The 18,723-nt window shown below is 41.2% G+C and overlaps 3 protein-coding genes across 6 annotated transcripts; all 3 read right to left on the bottom strand.

Annotated features, from left to right (window-relative positions):
- Window positions 1-795: 795 nt before the first annotated feature.
- On the bottom strand, window positions 796-3,093 carry gnpda1 (glucosamine-6-phosphate deaminase 1). Of its 4 annotated transcripts, none has more exons than XM_047584902.1 (7): window positions 2,970-3,093; window positions 2,596-2,797; window positions 2,060-2,161; window positions 1,774-1,956; window positions 1,493-1,677; window positions 1,238-1,412; window positions 796-1,091 (listed from the first exon to the last, which is right to left on the bottom strand). In XM_047584902.1, exons 2-7 carry the CDS (start codon window positions 2,717-2,719, stop codon window positions 1,030-1,032), a joined length of 831 nt encoding a protein of 276 aa, XP_047440858.1. In that variant the 5' UTR covers window positions 2,720-2,797; window positions 2,970-3,093; the 3' UTR covers window positions 796-1,029. The 4 variants fall into 4 exon arrangements, with proteins under 4 accessions (XP_047440858.1, XP_047440857.1, XP_047440855.1 ...); XM_047584901.1 differs by having other exon boundaries at window positions 2,924-3,065; XM_047584899.1 differs by having other exon boundaries at window positions 2,894-3,055.
- A 536-nt stretch (window positions 3,094-3,629) lies between these two features.
- On the bottom strand, window positions 3,630-13,932 carry hspa4b (heat shock protein 4b). Its single transcript, XM_047584898.1, has 19 exons — window positions 13,613-13,932; window positions 12,963-13,020; window positions 12,684-12,824; window positions 11,790-11,912; window positions 9,955-10,054; window positions 9,668-9,801; window positions 9,328-9,572; window positions 9,132-9,208; window positions 8,876-9,027; window positions 8,638-8,744; window positions 8,408-8,541; window positions 6,483-6,667; window positions 6,276-6,371; window positions 5,390-5,545; window positions 5,180-5,305; window positions 4,977-5,084; window positions 4,769-4,888; window positions 4,508-4,669; window positions 3,630-4,185 (listed from the first exon to the last, which is right to left on the bottom strand). Exons 1-19 carry the CDS (start codon window positions 13,717-13,719, stop codon window positions 3,979-3,981), a joined length of 2,538 nt encoding a protein of 845 aa, XP_047440854.1. The 5' UTR covers window positions 13,720-13,932; the 3' UTR covers window positions 3,630-3,978.
- Window positions 13,933-15,919: 1,987 nt separating this feature from the next.
- LOC125008710 (cytochrome b-c1 complex subunit 8) lies at window positions 15,920-17,738 on the bottom strand. Its single transcript, XM_047586072.1, has 3 exons — window positions 17,600-17,738; window positions 16,742-16,913; window positions 15,920-16,091 (listed from the first exon to the last, which is right to left on the bottom strand). The coding sequence occupies exons 2-3, from the start codon at window positions 16,893-16,895 to the stop codon at window positions 15,997-15,999; spliced, it is 249 nt and encodes an 82-aa protein (XP_047442028.1). The 5' UTR covers window positions 16,896-16,913; window positions 17,600-17,738; the 3' UTR covers window positions 15,920-15,996.
- Between the last annotated feature and the right edge of the window lie 985 nt (window positions 17,739-18,723).

The raw sequence follows: 18,723 nt of genomic DNA, 5'->3' as shown, positions 1-18,723 counted from the left end.
ATTCAGACTGATGATGCATTAGCCTAAATAATTATTTTTTAAAAAAGTTATCAGTGTTGATACCGGCCGTGTATTTACTTGGTATCGAGTCGATACCAAATATAGCGGTATCGCACAACCCTACCCCCTGAGTCAGAGGCTTTAATGCTACCTTCAAGAGATCAAGAAAGATCCAACAAAAGTGTAAATTTATCCTTGGATTAGAAAAAAAAAATAGGACTAGAATGAAAAAGTAGATCTCATTTTTGTATAAGACGAAGAGGAGATACATCATTGTTCTAAGCTACGCATGTAATTGTCTGAATTCTTCTCTGAATAACTGTTATAATGTCAATAAAATACCAATGGGCTTGCTAAAAATTACGTTGTTTTTTTTTAATTAAAATATAACCTATATGGACCAACCACGAATTCCAAATCCATTGTTGGCATCAATCCATCCTGGGATGCAAACCCTCCTCCAGATCCACCTCTTAAACCACCGTCAAAACTGAGTAACAGCAACTAGTTACCTCCGTTTTATTGTACATATATACTGTAGATGTGATTGGTTTATATGTGACGAGTGTGTTAATTTGATTGTATGTAATCTACTCAAGTAATAGAAAAAAAAATGAATCCGTGGAAAAACAGAATTTTAGTCTGAGTTGTTGTGGCCTAAAGTAAAAGTACAGTAAATTGCTGTACTATAGTAAAGTATACCTGCCTCAAAACTTAGGACTTGAGCAAAGAGCACCTGAAGGCAACTCAAGTTATTGGAAAAACACAGCATTGACCTTGAACACATACACACAATGAAAAAATTAAACTCACTTTATTACAAAGAACCAATGAGAAGGAAAGTTGTACAAACAATCACCAAAAAACTGTCAGCCTGTGCTGTACCAGCACCTTACTATCCATATTATGATTAATTGTAGGGAACTCCAAGCACTGCTCGATCTGTTTCCATCAGAAGATAAAGGAATTATTGGAGTGTAAACCTTTGAAAAATGCCTCCATGATCCATAAGGTTTGAAACAGATGTCCTCAGTTCTTCTTAGGCTCTGACAGAGGCGACTCTACCAGCTTGTTGTGTACATGCATCATCCCTACACAAAGAGCAAGAATTAACAAGTCTTCAGTGACCCTTCATTATTCTGCCAACTTGTGTTACTGTTAATGGTGCCTGAAAAATACATAATGTTTATACCCTGTAAGCTTACAACTGTATGCTTGATGATTTGATCAGTCTCACCTTTGAAGTACTTGACAGTTTTCACCCGCAGTTCCAGAGTAGCGTCTTCGTCACATACAAAAACAGTCTGTGGGTGCTGCTGGAATGCAGACACTGTCCACATGTGATTCACACCTTCCTCTATAGCTTTGTACAAAGCGAATGCTTTGTGCGCACCAGTGATGAGAATCATGACCTGAAAAGAAAGTGAAAATATCACTTGTGTGACTAAGCCAGAGACAATTGATATGGTTGACATTGCACTAAGGTCCTAACCTCTTTTGAATCCATGACAGTGCCCACTCCTACAGTCAGAGCCATGGTTGGCACCTTTGCGAGATCTCCATCAAAGAATCGGGCATTCGCCATGATAGTATCCCTTGCCAAGGTCTTCACCCTGGTTCTGGAAACCAGGCTTGAACCAGGCTCATTAAAGGCAATGTGGCCATCGGGTCCAATACCTGAGACAAGATAGGAAGAGTTTTAATTATCCACGACTGCACAATAATAACAGAACAGCACCGAGTGAAAATTTAACTAGATATTCCACTCCTAACCTCCCACAAACAGCTCAATCCCCCCAGCAGCTGTTATCTTCCTCTCAAATGCTTCACACTCGGCTTGCAGGTCAGGTGCATTGCCATCAAGAATGTGCGTGTTCTCTGCTTTTATGTCTATGTGCTTGAAGAAGTTGTTCCACATGAAGGAGTGGTAGCTCTCAGGGTGATCCCTGGGAAGGCCTGTGAAAACCAAAAAAAAAGAAAAAAAAAGAAGGAGTTATGCAAGATCACAGCTTTCAGACATTCCTCAATGTGTCACCTCTGCGTGTGGATAAAAACATACCTACATATTCATCCATGTTGAAAGTCTTCACGAACTGGAAGGAGATCTCTCCATTCTTGTAGTACTCAATAAGTTTCTTGTAACAACCCAAAGGAGTGCTTCCTATAAACAAGCAAAAGTGTCAACAAGAAAAAGAGATGACTGCAGACTGACAATATGCTTACACTTTTGTTCTGGGGACTGTACAACTGTACAACATTTGTCAGACTTTAGACTTTCACTTTGATGGCTGCACCAATTCTCTGTAGCATCAGATATGCATGCAAAACATACAGTAAGGTAACAAAATGAATTGAAAACATGTACATGTGCTTTTAAGGGTAAATACATACCATTATTTTGTTGTGCTTTTAATAAAATGCTACTGCTCTACAGTCATGTCTCTGTACTAGTCCGGTTGCACTTAGTGGAGTCTGTTCCACTGAATCAGCAAATGTGGACGGAAATGGCCCACTGTGAGTCCTACACTGCCCCAAACACTAAATCTCACATATACTGTTTAAATAGTAGCGCACAGGTTTGGAGCTTCCTCTTACCTGTAGGGAGTCCCAGAGTAAAATGTCTGTCGGGACCGGGGTTGAACAGTAAAATCTTGTTCCTAATGTACTTTGCAGCCCACTCGCTTGCCCCGTCGTAGTCATTCAAGATGATCAGCTTCATTGTCCAGCAGGTAAAACAGCACGCAAGGAAAGATGGATGGGTGGCGTTGTCTGTGTTAACTTTGGCTTCGAAGCAACTCTGGAGAAAGCACACCTCAATCAGACTTTAGACTCGACGAGATAAATGCATCATCCAGCAGCAGTAAAACAGAATGAGTGTTAAAGCTAAGCAAACCTCAAGAAGACAACGACGACTGTGTCACACCTGCGCAGTGTATTATAGTCCCAACAAAATACAAAGACTATCGCACCTATGCAACTCTGCGAAGCTTTGAGTCGGAGCAGACAGGATCTGGGTGGATCATGTGATGATTTCTGCTGCTGGATGCAAACAGCGCGGAGGTGACGTTTTTCGAGCTAGCCGCTAGCCCACGGAGCTAACTAGCCGCTAAGCTAACCAACTTTTGCATTGGAGAATTGGGAGTTTAAACATATCAGGGCGCACTAAAATGACCAGGATAGCCTTGTCTGGCGGGTGATACATTTTGAATAAACTAATTAATCCATATATCTTGTCACAAATGTGCATCCTGAGAACAAGTTTTAAATATATTTGAGATACTTGAACAGAAAATCAAGTTGTTAGCATTGACTATACGGTTGCTAAGCGACACCAAAGGTCAGCATTTTCAGTACGCGTCAGCGGAGAATAACAAATAATTTATATTTATACGTATATAGACACGACTATATACCATTAATATACAGTTGGACTTAAAATGACCTTTCAGAAATACTGTAAATTATTCTAAAATTATCTCAGACCCAAGTCACACTTCACATTTAATGATTCTTCTTTAATTTTAGATTTTCATTATCATTTGAAAACATTTGTAAGATCGTAACATGAAATGACCAGTGTTTTATAGTGACTGCTGCATCACTAGACCAAGTAATAAAGATGGACGACATGATTTTCAATAACTTTATTAAAACCATATTGTGACACAGACCAGAACACTTACAGAGCACACAACAGAAATAAATACCATCATGTGTACAGCGCTCATCGTCAAACAGAATTATTGCAGCTGGCTTTTGATTTATTCATCCGGAAAGAGAAAGGGCATGCTATGTCATCAGACAGAGACACCACCACCAGGAGGAGCTGGGCTCAGTGTGCTAAACACCCTGGCTGCTTTTTGACTGTGGAGCGCAGTTCCTGAAACACTTCACTGGCTCTGATATACAGCCAGGCTGCATCTCAATTTGAAACAATCAGCTCCCGTTCAGCTTTGCTTAAGGAGGCGTTAGGCTGCTTTAATCTAGGTCCATCTCTGGCTTGCTTTCTGTGGTTTCTGAGGCTGGATTGCCCGTGTTCCCGGGCGTTCCCTTGTCTCCAGTCCCTTCCTGGGGTTTCTCCTGTCCGTTGACAGGCCCGTTCTGCTCTGCGGCCGCCTCGTCCTTGGGAAGCTCCACCTTGGGCTTGGGCTTGGTCACGGTGGGGTTACAAGCAGAGAACAGCTCCTGGAAATGCACAAAAAGAACACAATGTGAAGTCATACTTTGATAGTGACGCTGCACACTAAATAATTACAACACAGGTACAAAAATTATTCACATAAACACTACTATTGACCACTAAGGGATTCAGCTGGACTAATTCAATAGCTCCAAAACAATGTGTCTTGAGTTCACCCCATACTTATATGACTTTCAATCTGCGATACTAGCTGTTTATCAGCCAACTGCACGTGACCTAAACAACATGTATTTCACATGTTATATCTAGTTTACATCTGTGATCATTCCCTGAGTTCTAGTTACTTGTCACAGTGTGCACCCTTACCCTCGTCTTTGCTTTGATGTCTTTGACTGTGACAGACGGATCCACTGCCAGGCTCTGCTTGCTTTGCTGGTTCATGGCGCTGTTCATCCAGATCATTGCATCGTTGGTCAGTTTGTCGACTTTGGTGACGTCTGCCTCATCTAAATGGTCGTACTGCTCCTCCTGGAAGTCAAACAGAAGCAGTGTCACAAATGTCCACCCGCAATTTTTTTTTCTTATTTATAATGAACCTGCCACGGATAGAAAGCCACATTGTTTTACCTTCATCTTGAACGCTTCAACAAATTTCATGTATTGCTGGATTTGTTTCCCCAGCTCCTCAAACGCTTTGGGTCTCTCCTCAGCCTCTGCGTACCTGTCCTGGATGGGCTGGCCAAGTTTCTATAGAGCATACAGTTCATACACATCAGTTTGATAAATAAATACATCAACAAAACAATAGAGGAAAATTATTGGAAGCAATTATTACCTTTAATTCTGCCAGTTTGTCAATGTACACCTGTTTGGGTTGGTCCTCTCCTTCGTCATACAGCCAGTTTTCGGTATCCTCCAGCTTCAGAGACAAAGCATCTCTGTCCTAAAATTATAGAAATAATTTCACAATACGTCAAGGAAAGCCACATATGTATAGCGTTATTTTAACTCGCATCACACTTGTGGTCGTTTACTCACAGACTCACTGACGAACTTCTCCAGCATCCCATGAAGTTTATCCCTCATATCGTACACATACTCCTCTACGTTGTTCTTTGCATCGTTCCTCTCCTTCTCCAGCTTGTCCTGCATAATCATTTTACCCTGAGGAAAATAAAAAAACAATTATAAATGCTGAACAAAGTGGCTGTTTGACGGTTAGATTTACTTGAGTGAAAGCTCAGTTACCTCATTTTCTACAAAGAGATTGAGCATGTCGTCCGCTAGCTGCCACTGTGGACTGTTTTCAATCGGAAGCTCCAGCACTTTTGTTTTGACTTTAGGCTTTTTGGCTTGCGGGGGCTGGTCAGACTTTTTCTCGCTTTTCCCCTCCCCTGTGGTCGTCTGAAAGGTTAAAAGAATAAGCATTCAATTTCAAACATTACACAAAGTATATCAAGATCTGAAATGACATTTTCTGTATTTCAAACTGCAAAATATTGTCTTGAGGTCCAACTCCTAATAGACTATTAACTGTATGTAGTTGCTTTTCCAAGTTCCTTCAGACTGTTGGTTCTGAATCTGAATTAACAAGAGTGTAAAATCGTCAAGATTGGCCAAATTAGTCTGGTGATGTAAACAAAGGTGGCAGCTTCATCCCTCGCATGTAATTTTTATATGTGTTTATTCAACAACCTGCTTGTCCCAGTCCAGTAGATGACGATAATGCTGAAGAACATACAACGCTTTGTCAAGTGGCACTGAAACAAGATTTTACTGTAAGTATTGATGAGGAGTTGCTGTTGAAAGCAATTTACTGCTTTGAAAATGTAATAATTCAATGTAATAGCAAAGCGATATGAGATGGATTATTTGTTTTTGTGAACTACAGAAGAAACCGACCATGAGATAAAATGCTGCAAAACAAATATGAAATGTTCAGTGATACAAGAGTCCTTGTACTTGTGAAAAGTACAGGAACCCCCTCAGGGCAGACTTTTTGTTGGTGAAATAATTTACCCAGAAACTTAATTAGGTTTCCAGTAAAATTCTTCTTCAAATGATTCTAGTTCCTGGGGAAGATTCTTGCAGCGGAAATCTGATTAATACGTGACATTAAGTTTTAGCATCTTACCTCCATCTCTTCGCTCTCTTGTGGTGACTTGTCTTCTGTTTCTTTCTGAGCATCTCCCTGAGCTTGCTGCTCCTCCTGATCGGTCTGCATCTTGCTCTGCAGATTAGCAATAAAAAAGATGCTTATTTTTTTGTTGCTGTTGTTTTTGAATACTCGGATTCAGTGCAAGCGGACAGTTAATGATGACTCTCATTTTGGTTGAAGTACCTCTCCCTCTTTGTCAGTGGCCTGTTCCATTTCCATGGGTTCCTCCGTCTCATCAGACTTCTGCACCTCAATCAGGGAAGCGCTGGACACGCTGAAGATACCGTGAATGTTCACCCGCACCTTGACTTTCACCTTAGAGCTCTCTCCGGATGCCTGTGGGACAACCTTCTGGATCAGAAACTGACCTGTTAGAAAGGGAGTTAATATGAAAATGGGTCAGAACACATATGAACTAAGGTTATACGTTTTCATTAACACACAAATGAGTGTGATTAATGTCAAGAAACAGTGAATTTTATCAACATGACCAACAGTTTATTGAGCAGAGGGAAGTCACTCCAGGATTTCCTGGACTCCATTTCACTCTAGTTCCCTTTACAACAACACACTCGTTTCCTGATTATCCAACAGAATAAAGCGAGAAACGAGAACTATCCCCAACAACGGCTCAGTTCACGTCAACGAACGTCCACAGATATCTACAGCTTTAATCAACAACAACCAAATAAACAAAAGGTCATATGGTCACCGGGCTTTATCCGAACTCAATTACAACGCGCCGTGATTACTGAGCAGTTGAGTCTGAGACGTTTTAGCCGTTTGTTGACAGATTACTGGGACTGATGTAAGGAGATGAAGACACTTCCAAATCCAGGGCAAATGTGGTCTTAACGCGCTGCTTCAAAGATTTTCAGTGACGGGAAGCGCACCTTTTATCAACCCGGGTCCCAGGGTGGAAAAAGACAAATACGGAGCCTGTGCGGTTCCTTTTTGTTATTCTTGTGGATGCCTGAATACAAACACGATGATGTCATCGCCCCACCCCTCACCCCGCTTTCTCCCAATGTCTCATAACAACATCATCATCAGTGGTAGACTACAGGCTTGTGATGGTGCTGCATTAGATATTGACCCTTGTTGAGTGGCTAGGGCAATATCGTTACTTCAACACTACAGTGAGATACAGAGGATTACGGACTGTAACCTGGACTGTATGTTTGTATACAGTGCGCAGGGTTGATGCATGATTCATCTCTTTGCATTGTACTACAGCCATTTTACAGCAGGATGCGGTTTTGTAATGGATCAACATTTACGGATCACACTGATTTTTGTGAGTAACCACAGAGGGACACAGCACGGACAGGCTGCCTTTAAGAGGGTACATCAGTGTCTTGTCACTGGTCGACAGGGTGGGAGTCAAGGAGATGCATGACCACATGGTGTCATTAATGTCTGCGGGTGAACACTATCAACCCAGATATTAGTCTTAAGAGTTTGTGGAGCACATCGGAAAAGTGGACAAGGAGACAGTTTGTAAAGGTAGATGGTCAAATGAATGCAGCACCAAAAAATCCTTGGAGGTATTATGATTGAGTTTCCAAAAGACCAGAAAGTTAATCATGCTTTGGCCACACTAGACATGTTTTAAAGACAAGGTGAATGTTCTGTAGCGGCTAAGGGGAAGCTCAGACCATAATCCCATGGTTCATTTGTGGGTGAACTTGTACAGCGATGTTCACACCCGAGTCCTAAGCAACCTGTCAAAGCTTAAGCTGTTGTGCAAAGACATACGGAGCAAAGCTGCAGTGTCCAGATGTGCAAGTCTGACTTTGAGCCATTCACACACTCAGTGCTGTAATTGTGGCTAAGGTTGCATCTACTAAATAACGACATTAAGAGAGTGAATGCTTATGCAATCACTTCTTTAGCATTTTATATTTTTAATTAACTGACATCACTTCAAAGAAATCTGTTTCGACTTTGGCAATAAATATTTTTTACTGTTAATCTTTATTAACTCTGATCCCATTTATAAAAGCAATAAAAGGGGAAAACATCCAGGGGGTGATGTAAGTAACATGAGCGACTTCTAATTTATGTGACTTTGCTGTGGAGTCTATCTATTCCCTGTAGTTTCTTACCAATAGTTGGATCCGGATAAGGCAGCTCATTGGGGCAACTGTAGTAGGCCTCCAAAGAGAAAGGCTCTTTCCGGTAGAAGGTCAGGACCTTGGAGAAAGGTGCTGCGTGGTTCTTAGTAAATACCTCGCAATCACTGCAACAGATAAACACTGCGTCAAAACCAGATTCAAACGTTACGTGTCATGACAATAAAAAAAAAAAAAAAAAAAGGAACACAGGTTTCCTTTACCTCAAACCTTCCTCCGCAGCTGAATGCCACTTCAAAGAGATCGGATATGAAACGACATCTGTGATGGAGAACTCACGGACTTTGAAGGCAGGTGACAGAATTGCACACTGTGGGGAGAAAAAAAAGGAGTTTTTGTGAGAGCTGCAGTCCCAATTTCCAACATATGCAAAGTCCTTGGTAGTGAGCAAGAGGTGATTTTTCTGGGGAGCTAGGGGATTAAGGCTAGAGCAACACATACTTGCAGAGCACATCCTCTGGCCACAGCTTCGTCAGCATTCAGCGTGGTGTTCAGCTCCTTCCCGAAGAATTTGCTGATTCTCTCTTTGACGGCCGGGATCCTGGAAGCGCCACCCACGATCTCCACTGCATAGATGTCTTCCTTCTTCAGTTCTTATGGAAAAAAAAAAAAAAAATCATTACAGCACGCAGTGCAAACTCAACAGGGAAGATATGAAGATTTCTATCAACACGCTGTCGGGCAAAACTATACTCACTGGCTTGCTCCAACAGAGAGTGCAGAGGAGGCTCTACTCGGGCCAAAATATCCACGCTCATCTCCTCAAACAGACCCCTTGTGCAAGAGAAAAGTGAGCGAACGTGAGTTAAGCTTTACAGACTAAATTTAAAACAACACGCGGCGTACATGAACAGAGAACGCAAATGGCGACAAGCGACTCCCTGCCGACCTACCTGTTCAGTTTTCCGGTAACATCGATGTCATTCATGAAGCACTCGATGTTCAGCGGCAGGTCAGAGGAGTTGGCGCTCATCAGTTTTTTCAGTTTCTCACACTCCTGGTAGAGTCTGACCAGAGCCCTGGGCTTTGACTTCACGTCGAGCTTGTACTTTTTGCCAAATTCCTCACAGAAATATTTGACCAGTACCTCATCGAAATCCTTTCCTCCCAGCTCTGGGTCACAGGCTGTGGCAAGGACCTGAGCGGCAGGAAGAAGAGGCAGTTGAGGGGATGGAACGAAACCAACAAACTGATAACGCATGCGCATGAAGTTTTTCTCGCCCCTCCACGCACCTTCAGTTTGCCCTTATTGAAGGCACACACTGATGTCTGATATCCAGAGTGGCCCAGGTCCACAAACACCACGTTCCTGGCCTTCTCCTCGGGAGCAGGGAGATCCTGTTTGTAGATTCCATATGCCAATGCAACTGCACAGAACATGAATGAATTATTAATAAAGTGAACAAGGGCTGGCATCAATATATTTGATCATAGGGTGAGTGGAGTCAGTACAAGAAGAAGAAGAAGAAGAAGAAGAAGAAGAAGAAGATCTTTATCCAAGCCCTGCCTAAGGTACAGACCTGCAGTTGTCTCGTTCATAAGCCTCAGGCAGTTGAGTCCGGCGATCTGAGCGGCATCTACCACTGATCTCCTCTCAGCATCAGTGTAGTAGCACGGAACCTGGATAAAAAAGAAGGACGTTTATAAAAGACTGAAGGTAGTCTCTGCTGCTCTGATACGAGTCTCTAATTGGGGCAAACATTGCTTTAGACATTTTGGGAATAACAACTGCGCTCATTTAGGTCGCTTTCACACCAGAGCTCGTTTCCTCCAATAGTCTACTTCACTTCAGCAGGTGTGAAAGCTCAACTGAACTCTGGTTTGCTTGGATAAAGAGGTCTCAGTTTGCTTGCAAGTGAAGGCAACGTCAATGCTCACCAGAGGAGTTAACGCAAAACGTAGGCGCTGAAAACCAAAGCAGACATGGCGAGAGGACATTTTTTTTCCTCCAGTGCTGTTTATTTTTCATTCATTTGATGCTAATTGCAAGAGAGAAAAAGCCCTCTGCCTCGCTGACTCATGTGGTCATAGCGCGTAGTTTGCTGAGCCATGTGCATTTGTTAAATAACGAAAAAAAAAAGCACAATTCCCAAAACAGCTAACTTCAGCTGCCGTGTTTGCCGTTTGTATAAAGCGCCGCTGACTCTGGTCTTTCTTTCCGCCGACCATCTGTTTTTCCCGGGTCGTCCGATCAACGAGCGCCCCCTTTCAACCGCGTGAGGTGGGTCAGGAAGTTTGGTGCATTTTAGAAATTGCAGCGTGAAAGCAGATACGAACCAAATTATAAAAATTTAAAATTAAAAACGACCTTGGACGGTATCAATGTTACACCTGTCACTATTATTATTTGGCTGGAATTACTGGAGCTGCTGTGATTACTGCCCAAAATTAGAAATGTTTCTGTATAAAAACTGTTGGAAACCACATTGTTTCCACTGTTTGTAGTTTGACTGGAGCTCTTTTAAAGGCATCATCCTGTTCCATCCCCTAATGCTGATATGATCTAATAGGACCTGAAGGGAGAATTAGCGCCTCCAACTGTTTATATTTATGACTTAGTTGCGAATCCAAACACCACATCACCCCAGTGGGCACATTCTGGCTCCAAGTCGAACGAAAATTAGAGTCCAGAGATAATACTTCTAATCTATAAAACCATTTACAGATCTACCTCCACGCTCTAGTCTCAGAGTTTGGAAAGACAGCGGCCGCAGCACTCGCATCCCGACAACTGGATATTTCATGAGTGTAAAATTAACAGAATAAAAATCTGTCAGTAGAAGGTGGTTCATGTTAATTGAACCACCTGGAACTGAAATGCAATAAGCAGCTAAATAAATGCAGTTATTTAATACAGTTGATAAAGAAGCATTTAAGGAACTGGAACAAACGTTTGATCAGTTCTGTATATTTAAAATGTTAATCACAAAAAAATATATCACCAATTAAACTTTCAGCTTGTCTGTGTGCTAGTTACAGAATGCAAAGAGGAGCACATCCCTCATTAATAGAGCTCAGGTGAAATCTATCCATCTATTCATCCATCCATCCCACCCAAGTTTGTGACCAGATCAGTGTACAACATACTTTGTCTGGGTATTATTTTGGGTATGTTTCACACTCAAACCCCTCAAACCCCCCCTGGGCTCTACTCTCAGTGTGTACAAATGGTTGCCTTAGCAACTTCCTTGTGTGTGAAAATAAAGCACCTGGCCGACAAATCGCATTCATGTTACTTCCCTCATGAGGCTTCGGGTCAGGGCAGGTCTAGTCAAGCAAATCGAGTGAAAATACCAGCGAGGGTGGAGAAAGGGTGTGTATGGGCTTTCAGTGTTTGTTTGGCCTGCATACTTACAGAAACAACACAGTCAGTAACGGGCTTCTTCAGTGCATTCTCTGCCGTCTCCTTCAGCTTGGTCAGCAGCATGGCAGTGACCTGCTCGATGCTGAACAGCTTCTCCTCCTCCATGTACATCACCTTTAGTCAAACCGTCAGAAGACAGAGATTACTGCGTCGCTCTACGTGACTTACTGTGTGCCACCTCAGAAAGAGAATGATAATGGGCCAATAAAACATAACTCAGAAAATGTTAAATGTGCATTGTGTCAGGTGCCTCATCCACTATATTATCACAGCTATGATTCTTTATCTCAGTTCAGCTTGTGATGACACAGCGTTTTACAACTCCGCACATACACTACACCTTATGCGCGATAAAGTACTGTTCATGTACGTGCTTTTAGCATAAGAAGTTTTTGTTAACTTAATAATCTCACAAAAATACCAAAAATAAAAATCTCTGAAATGCATAAATACTCAGATCTCAGTGTTGAATAGAGTGTAAACCACTTTAATGAAGAGTTTTTGCATTAACTAATTTATGTGACTGTATCTTAGTGCATAATATTATTTATATTGCTTTTTTTATATGTCTTCTTCCGATCTGCAGTTGTCACACAAATATGTAGATCACACCATGAAGTCCTACGTGTCTCTCTTTATGATTTTCGGTGTGATGAGTCACCTAGACGTAAAACCAGTCAGTGATTAACACGCTTAATGTTCCCAAGATTTGTTTTCTTTTGTTTTGCCTCAGAGCGGATGATGAAATGTTTTGATTATTTTTGGCCAAGGTTAAACAATTCACTGTATACTACTGCAAGTCACTCAAAGCGAGACCAAACTGGGATTTTAATACACTTTGTGGTGTACAGTTAGTTTACCGGACAGCCCTTATTATTCTCTTACCTTGATGCCTGTAGTTCCTGTAGGCATTTGTGCAATATCATAGACCAAGCTGTTTTTGATGCGCTGCACATAGGGATCTGAAAAAGCCCTGCCATGAAATCTCTTGAACCCCTGGACTGTGTTCTTGCAGTTTGTGACGACCTGTTTGTCAGGGGGAAAAAAGAAAACCCTTATTAAATACATCCAAATCGGGCAAAAGCATGAATTTGAGACCTGGGAACGTGCTCTCTGCTGGTGCTGGATTCGATGCGGAGTATTGTTTGTGATCGTGAAACACACCTGGCTTTTTGCAGCTGCACCGATTGATCGATTCCGGGGTCCGAAAGAAACACATGCTCTGAAAAAGAAGAAAACACAATGCAATTGGCTCATCTACAATTATATTAACAAAGGTGCAGCTTTGCATTCACTCATCTAATTATTGAGAAAACAGCAACTCATAGTGGTGATGACAGTTTCCTGTGTTAGTCTCTAAATGTATAGTCTATGTTTCTTTGCCGTACATTTCCATTGAGTACATGTCTGAAAATGTAGTACAATGGATTGATCTTGACAGCCAGGATCCGGCCTCCTCCCATCATGCCTGCAGTAAAACACCCATCACCTGACTAGGCAAGCCGGCTATCGGTCCATGAGTAATCTCGACGACATTAGTGTAGCGCACCTCTACAAGAAGCGTTTTATCACGTGAAGTGACGCCGGGCTTCCTTTATAGTCCAATCATTTCGTGTCGGCTAGCATTAGCTTTAGCACTCACATGCTGTTTCCTGTTGTGAAATCCGTTAGCATGCTATCTGGCTAGGTAGCGGCGTTAGCTTCACTCAGAAATGAAGATAAACAGAAGTGGGTTTAATTTACGTCACGTCGGTGTTATTGTCGTGGACGGGGCGACACAAAGCACACACAATAATGTTACTCGTCATACTCACGGTGTACATCGGTCGCTGTACTCATTGGCGACAGTTTCAATCCCTCCGGCTCTTGCTACCGCTACATAGCAGTTCATAAGCCCGACGTCAAAACCTACCACTGACATCCTGGCCGGCGAATTTAATTTAACAGCGCGGAGTTACGAGGAAGAACGGGAGAACAGTTCAATGCGAAAAGTGACGGCGGCGGCAGCAGCGGTGGTGGTGGCTACAGTGGTTTCCAGTTCCCTAACACTTGTTCTCGTCCCATGAATCTGAGCAGCAGCAGAACAGCAGCAGCAGCATGCGGTGTGGTGACAGCCTTCAGGAATTTTCTGTCCGGCCTCCTCCGACTAACAGAGTCGCACCGCAGAGACGAGCGCCCCCTGCAGCCCAGAGGCTAACACGGTGTTCACCTATAAAGCCAGTAGGGCAGTCCCCCCCTGAGACATCAGTGGTTCAACCATCACCACGCAATGACAAAGAAAATGTTTAACTTCTCAGTTTTATTCAATGAAAAGAGTGTGCAGTTTGACCATGAGATAGAATAGAATATCACAGTACAAACAAATAGAAATTGTATTGTATTCCAGGTCACCTGATGACGATGACTGGGATAAGCAGTAGTAGAAGATGAGGTGAGATGGATGTCAGATATTTCTTAGTCCTTATTTGTTACGGATTCCTACTCAATTGTGTTTTGCAAGTTCTTTTGTCTACTGTGTCTGGTGTGTTGGATGTGCTTGTGTGTATGGTATATTGCCTGTGTTTTTATGTTGCTGGGTGTGTGAACTGTATGTACAGTATACACACAAATGAAGTTACTGACAGAAAAATAAAATTCTTTGAATTGAATTGAATTGAATAACGATAAACCAAAACGACCAGAAAGTGAAAAAAAAAAAAAAGCAACTGAACCGGTTAAGGTTTTTATTTATTTATTTATTTTTAGAAGATGTGTCACCATTCATCCGAGTAGCTTCTTCATTTTTAAGGGACTGGTGAACAGTATGAGGTTTAAATAGGGTGGGTATAACACATCAGAACCTTGCTTGGCCAGAAACTGGTGCAGTTAATTTTCCAGCAACAGTTAAGTATCTAACCGTTAATGGAAATTAGGCTGAGGAAGAACATCAGCGGATCACAGTGCAGTACGGCACCACTGCAGCCATGGGCCGAAAACGCCTGCAGAGAGTGATGAAGATCACCAGGACTCCACTGACCTCTCTTCAGAGCATCTACAGGCATGAAGTCCACTGGAGAGCTGTCTCCACCACTGAGGATCCCACCCACCCCATCACACATTGTTCACACTTCTACCCTCAAAAATGTAAAACCTTGAGACTGAAGAAGTCCCTTTACCCCGCTGCCATCAGACTCCTAAACAGCAGACAGGCGTCCCCACCCCATAGCACTGACACTCCATCACAACAGCAGCCATCCCCAGCAGGATGCAGCCTGACACAGGTACTCACACAAAAATAGTTTAGGAACAACTGAAAGAAAAACATGAAAAACAGTAAAGGGTGTTGACCTGACCTCCAAATTCTCTAGATCCCAAACTGATCCAAGTATCTGTGGGATGATCTACAGCGACCCATAGGATCCAAACGCCACCTCCAACAACAATACTGTTGCCAGAAACCACAGGACAGACTCCAGCACACGGGAGACCTACACAATATTAGGAGGGTGGTCCTAATGTTATGCCTGATCGGCATATAACTTGACTTATACCAGTGTTAAAAATTATCTGATGGTTTACCTATATAAAAATGTAGTAGTCAGTCATAGTCACATTAATGCAATTTTTAATTATTTTCTTTGAATTCTTGGTCCTCTCCACCTAAACCTCAACAAGATTCAATTAAAACAATAAAATAGACAAATACATCTAGTCTTCACACCGCAGAAGCTGGTCATTCAGGTCAAAAAAAATAAATTAAAAAAAATGCAAGGCTGAAAAAAAACTTAGCTGATCTCGTCAGTTTTCTTGAAGACGTTTCACCATTCACCCAAGTAGCTACTTCTCCAACTACAGGTGATTAGCCAATCATTAACTGACCCAAGTCGCACACAGACTTTATTGATAAAAACCTTATTCTTCACCAGCCATTTAGAACTTGGACGAGTGGTGAAACATCTTCAAGAAAACTCAACAAGTCCAGTTGTTTTTGTCTAGCATTTATTTTTTGATACAACTCAATGATATTATACTTAAGTGTGCTGTAGGTGATTCGTTTTCTGTCTGTCGCCACATTTTAACATATACAATTGCACAGTGATCCAACCAAGAGGAACTGGCTTAATCAAATAAGACAAGACTGATTTCACTTAAATATTTTTCATCTTTATTGGTTTGACATACAGGGTGTGAATCAATACATTTGAGAGGTGGGACGAGTTTATTCTTCATTCGCATAGTCAGCAGGGTTCTTCCTCTTGCTCTCCCGATGCACGCTGTTGCACCAGGTGTATGTCATGTACAGGACCACCATTGCTGCAAAAAAAAAGGAAGAGCACAAAGCAAATTAGCACCAAAACATACCAACACTTTTTAATTAATTTAATTGTCTGCAGACACAATTTGCAGTCTAATAAAATGCTGGGAATTTAACATTTAAACTACACAACTACACGCAGAAATCCTGAAAAAAAAGCAAATTTCTTTCCACTTGCAAAGACAGCAAATAATCTTGACCATAAAAAATTAATGGTTACAATACTGTAACGTAAGAACAAAGTTACTGTTCAAAATTTGTGTTTTGTTACACCTAACCATTAATACGAGCATAATCTGAATTTGTGTTAAGGATAAAATTCCTTTCAAAGAGTAAACTAAATATATAATTGTTATTTGTGTGTGTGTGAATACACAGCATATTTTTTTTAAAACAACCTTTTCAAACAGCTAATTTGTACGGTTGGTGTAGATTAAAGTGAAGAAAAGAAAGGCAATTAAATCTGAACAGATGCTGGAGTCAAAGTAAACAACACACAAATGTTATCTACATGTGCTTAGGAACCAAACCAAATCAAGACGTGGGCGCTCGTAATAACAAATTATTGTTGGTATGACTTAGTGTAATAGATTCCCATACATTTCTAATGACGACAAGTCTCAATACCAACACAATGCATAGCACTTACGGGGGGCAACTTTGAAGACAGAGGACTTGAATCTCCTCCATACATTAGGGATTCCCTTGCTGAAGTAGTTGGGGAAAGCCCTCTGCTCAAAGGGGGACAGACTGTATGTGATTGTGTGTCTGACCCTGGTCAAGTTTCCAAACTTGAGTCCCATGTTCACCGACTAGCTGGTCTGAAAATACAATCACAGGCCAACAGTAAGCCAGGAGCATTAAAAAAGCTAATACAGTCTATATCAAAATGAAAACCACACAGTCATAAGCATTAATATTTTCTCGTTGTATCTTGGTAACACATAATAAACAACAAACAACAGGGAATACTAGTGACTTCTAAGGGATACATTTTCTTTGTCTGTTGTCAAACTGAACTGAGAAACTACTGTCAGAGTCAGAATTCAACCATCTCTGGGTTAACTTGCTTCATTTGTTGCATTACCTTTAGTTGTTACTTAAGATTTAGTGCGTAAGTCGCGTTATAAGCGAAGCTACGACTGTAACGCGAAATTTACATCGTTTTTTAAACCAATCTTTACAAATAGCATTGACGTTCACAGAAAATATCTCCAATCACAGTAAAATAACAAGATGAGCACACATCAATAAAGTATTATCTTACCTATCGTAAAATACGACACAACGAGCTATGCTAGTTAGCCGCGCTACATTAGCTTCAGGAGGCTAAGCGCTAAGGTACAAACAGACCTTGAAACGTGACATTAGCCGATGAGTTAACGTGGCTATTTAACTCAACGTGGGTATATTGCAGTATAAAGACTGATATAAGCCATAAACAGTAAAAGCAAATTTTATTTAAAAGTCAAAATCAACGCCATTCTTTTGTGACATTGAAACTTACCGTACTGCTGTCCCACGGCGTTTCCTGGTGGACTGCTGGAGTCGTTGTACTAACAGATCTGCTCGACCTACCAGATCTGCTCACCCCGAGTATCCGGCGCTTCTGGATGACGTCAAGACGCACGGATGTTGACGTCGCGTTTTAGAATTGGTTGTCACCGAATATGATAAAAAACTAAATTCCCAGTTTTATTTGATTAATTTGTTTATTATTTTATCCAAATTTTACATACACAAATCAAAAAAAAAAATCTATAATTGTCTGCATGTATGAAACAATATATCTCCTCCCTTTGTGATTGTGAAAATAGGTAGATAGGTAAAGCGTATGATCTATGTAAGCTTTACAAACTTTTTACTGAGTACATTTTTATTTTATTTTTTTCTGTCCTGCTGTTAACCCCTGGCGTGATAGATGGTTTCTGATTGCTTATTGGTGTATTAATCTTGAATACAACATTTCATCATCATTGCATACACTGTTCTCACTCTTATGTAAACTCTTGTTGTCAATAAAGAAATTAAAAAAAAAAAAGTCTTATAATTGGTTGGACAACAGGAAGAATCGGAAGCAAAGAGAAGTCAGCATTTTTTTTATTTTTTTTTGTTTTTATTGAAAAGTATCATTAATTTGCAAACAATTAAAGCATATGTGTGATACAAAGATTGAAAATGTCGAACCAGCTATCAGGACAAATGAAAGAGAAGAAAAAAGAAAAGAAAATAACAATGTGAGAGTCCATTTCTAGTAGGGTAAATAAGACCACACCACCAACCAAAATGACACTCTAACACAGTACATACAATACATATAATTAATAATATAGTTTCTAAATGTATTTATACTCACTTAGTGTGAAACCTGGGCCTATTTCGATGAACACAAAATGGATATCCTGGCAGGAATGGTAGAAAGACACACACGAAGCTCTTCCTCAACAGCTCTCAGTCTCTCTCTGTTTTTCGTTTTTTTTCGCAGTCAAGCTTGAGAAGCTCAGCTCACATAGATATGTGGTTGAAAACGGGAGCAATGTCAAAATAGCTTTGTTGGCTAGAATGGGGAACTCCTTGGCAACAGATAACCAAAAAGTGTCCAAAGGAAGATCAGCAAAGTTTAGCTTTAAA

This window comes from Mugil cephalus, chromosome 5, assembly GCF_022458985.1.
Source record: "Mugil cephalus isolate CIBA_MC_2020 chromosome 5, CIBA_Mcephalus_1.1, whole genome shotgun sequence".
Lineage (NCBI taxonomy): Eukaryota > Metazoa > Chordata > Actinopteri > Mugiliformes > Mugilidae > Mugil > Mugil cephalus.
The sequence above is the reverse complement of the archived record's forward strand: the minus strand, read 5'-3'. Positions and strand labels throughout refer to the sequence as shown.

Bases quoted from the DNA above. Each gene is read 5' to 3' on its own strand.
- hspa4b (XM_047584898.1), bottom strand. From the start codon at position 13,719: ATGTCAGTGGTAGGTTTTGACGTCGGGCTTATGAACTGCTATGTAGCG. The intron at 9,209-9,327 runs GTAGGTCGGCAG...CTCTTGCACAAG, and splicing joins GTTACCGGAAAACTGAACAG to GGGTCTGTTTGAGGAGATGA. The intron at 8,542-8,637 runs GTAAAGGAAACC...TATCTGTTGCAG, and splicing joins GCTGCGGAGGAAGGTTTGAG to TGATTGCGAGGTATTTACTA.
- gnpda1 (XM_047584902.1), bottom strand. From the start codon at position 2,719: ATGAAGCTGATCATCTTGAATGACTACGACGGGGCAAGCGAGTGGGCT. The intron at 1,957-2,059 runs GTATGTTTTTAT...TGGTTTTCACAG, and splicing joins CAACATGGATGAATATGTAG to GCCTTCCCAGGGATCACCCT. The intron at 1,413-1,492 runs GTTAGGACCTTA...CTTTCTTTTCAG, and splicing joins CTGTCATGGATTCAAAAGAG to GTCATGATTCTCATCACTGG.
- LOC125008710 (XM_047586072.1), bottom strand. From the start codon at position 16,895: ATGGGACTCAAGTTTGGAAACTTGACCAGGGTCAGACACACAATCACA. The intron at 16,092-16,741 runs GTAAGTGCTATG...TTTTTTTTGCAG, and splicing joins TGTCTTCAAAGTTGCCCCCC to CAATGGTGGTCCTGTACATG.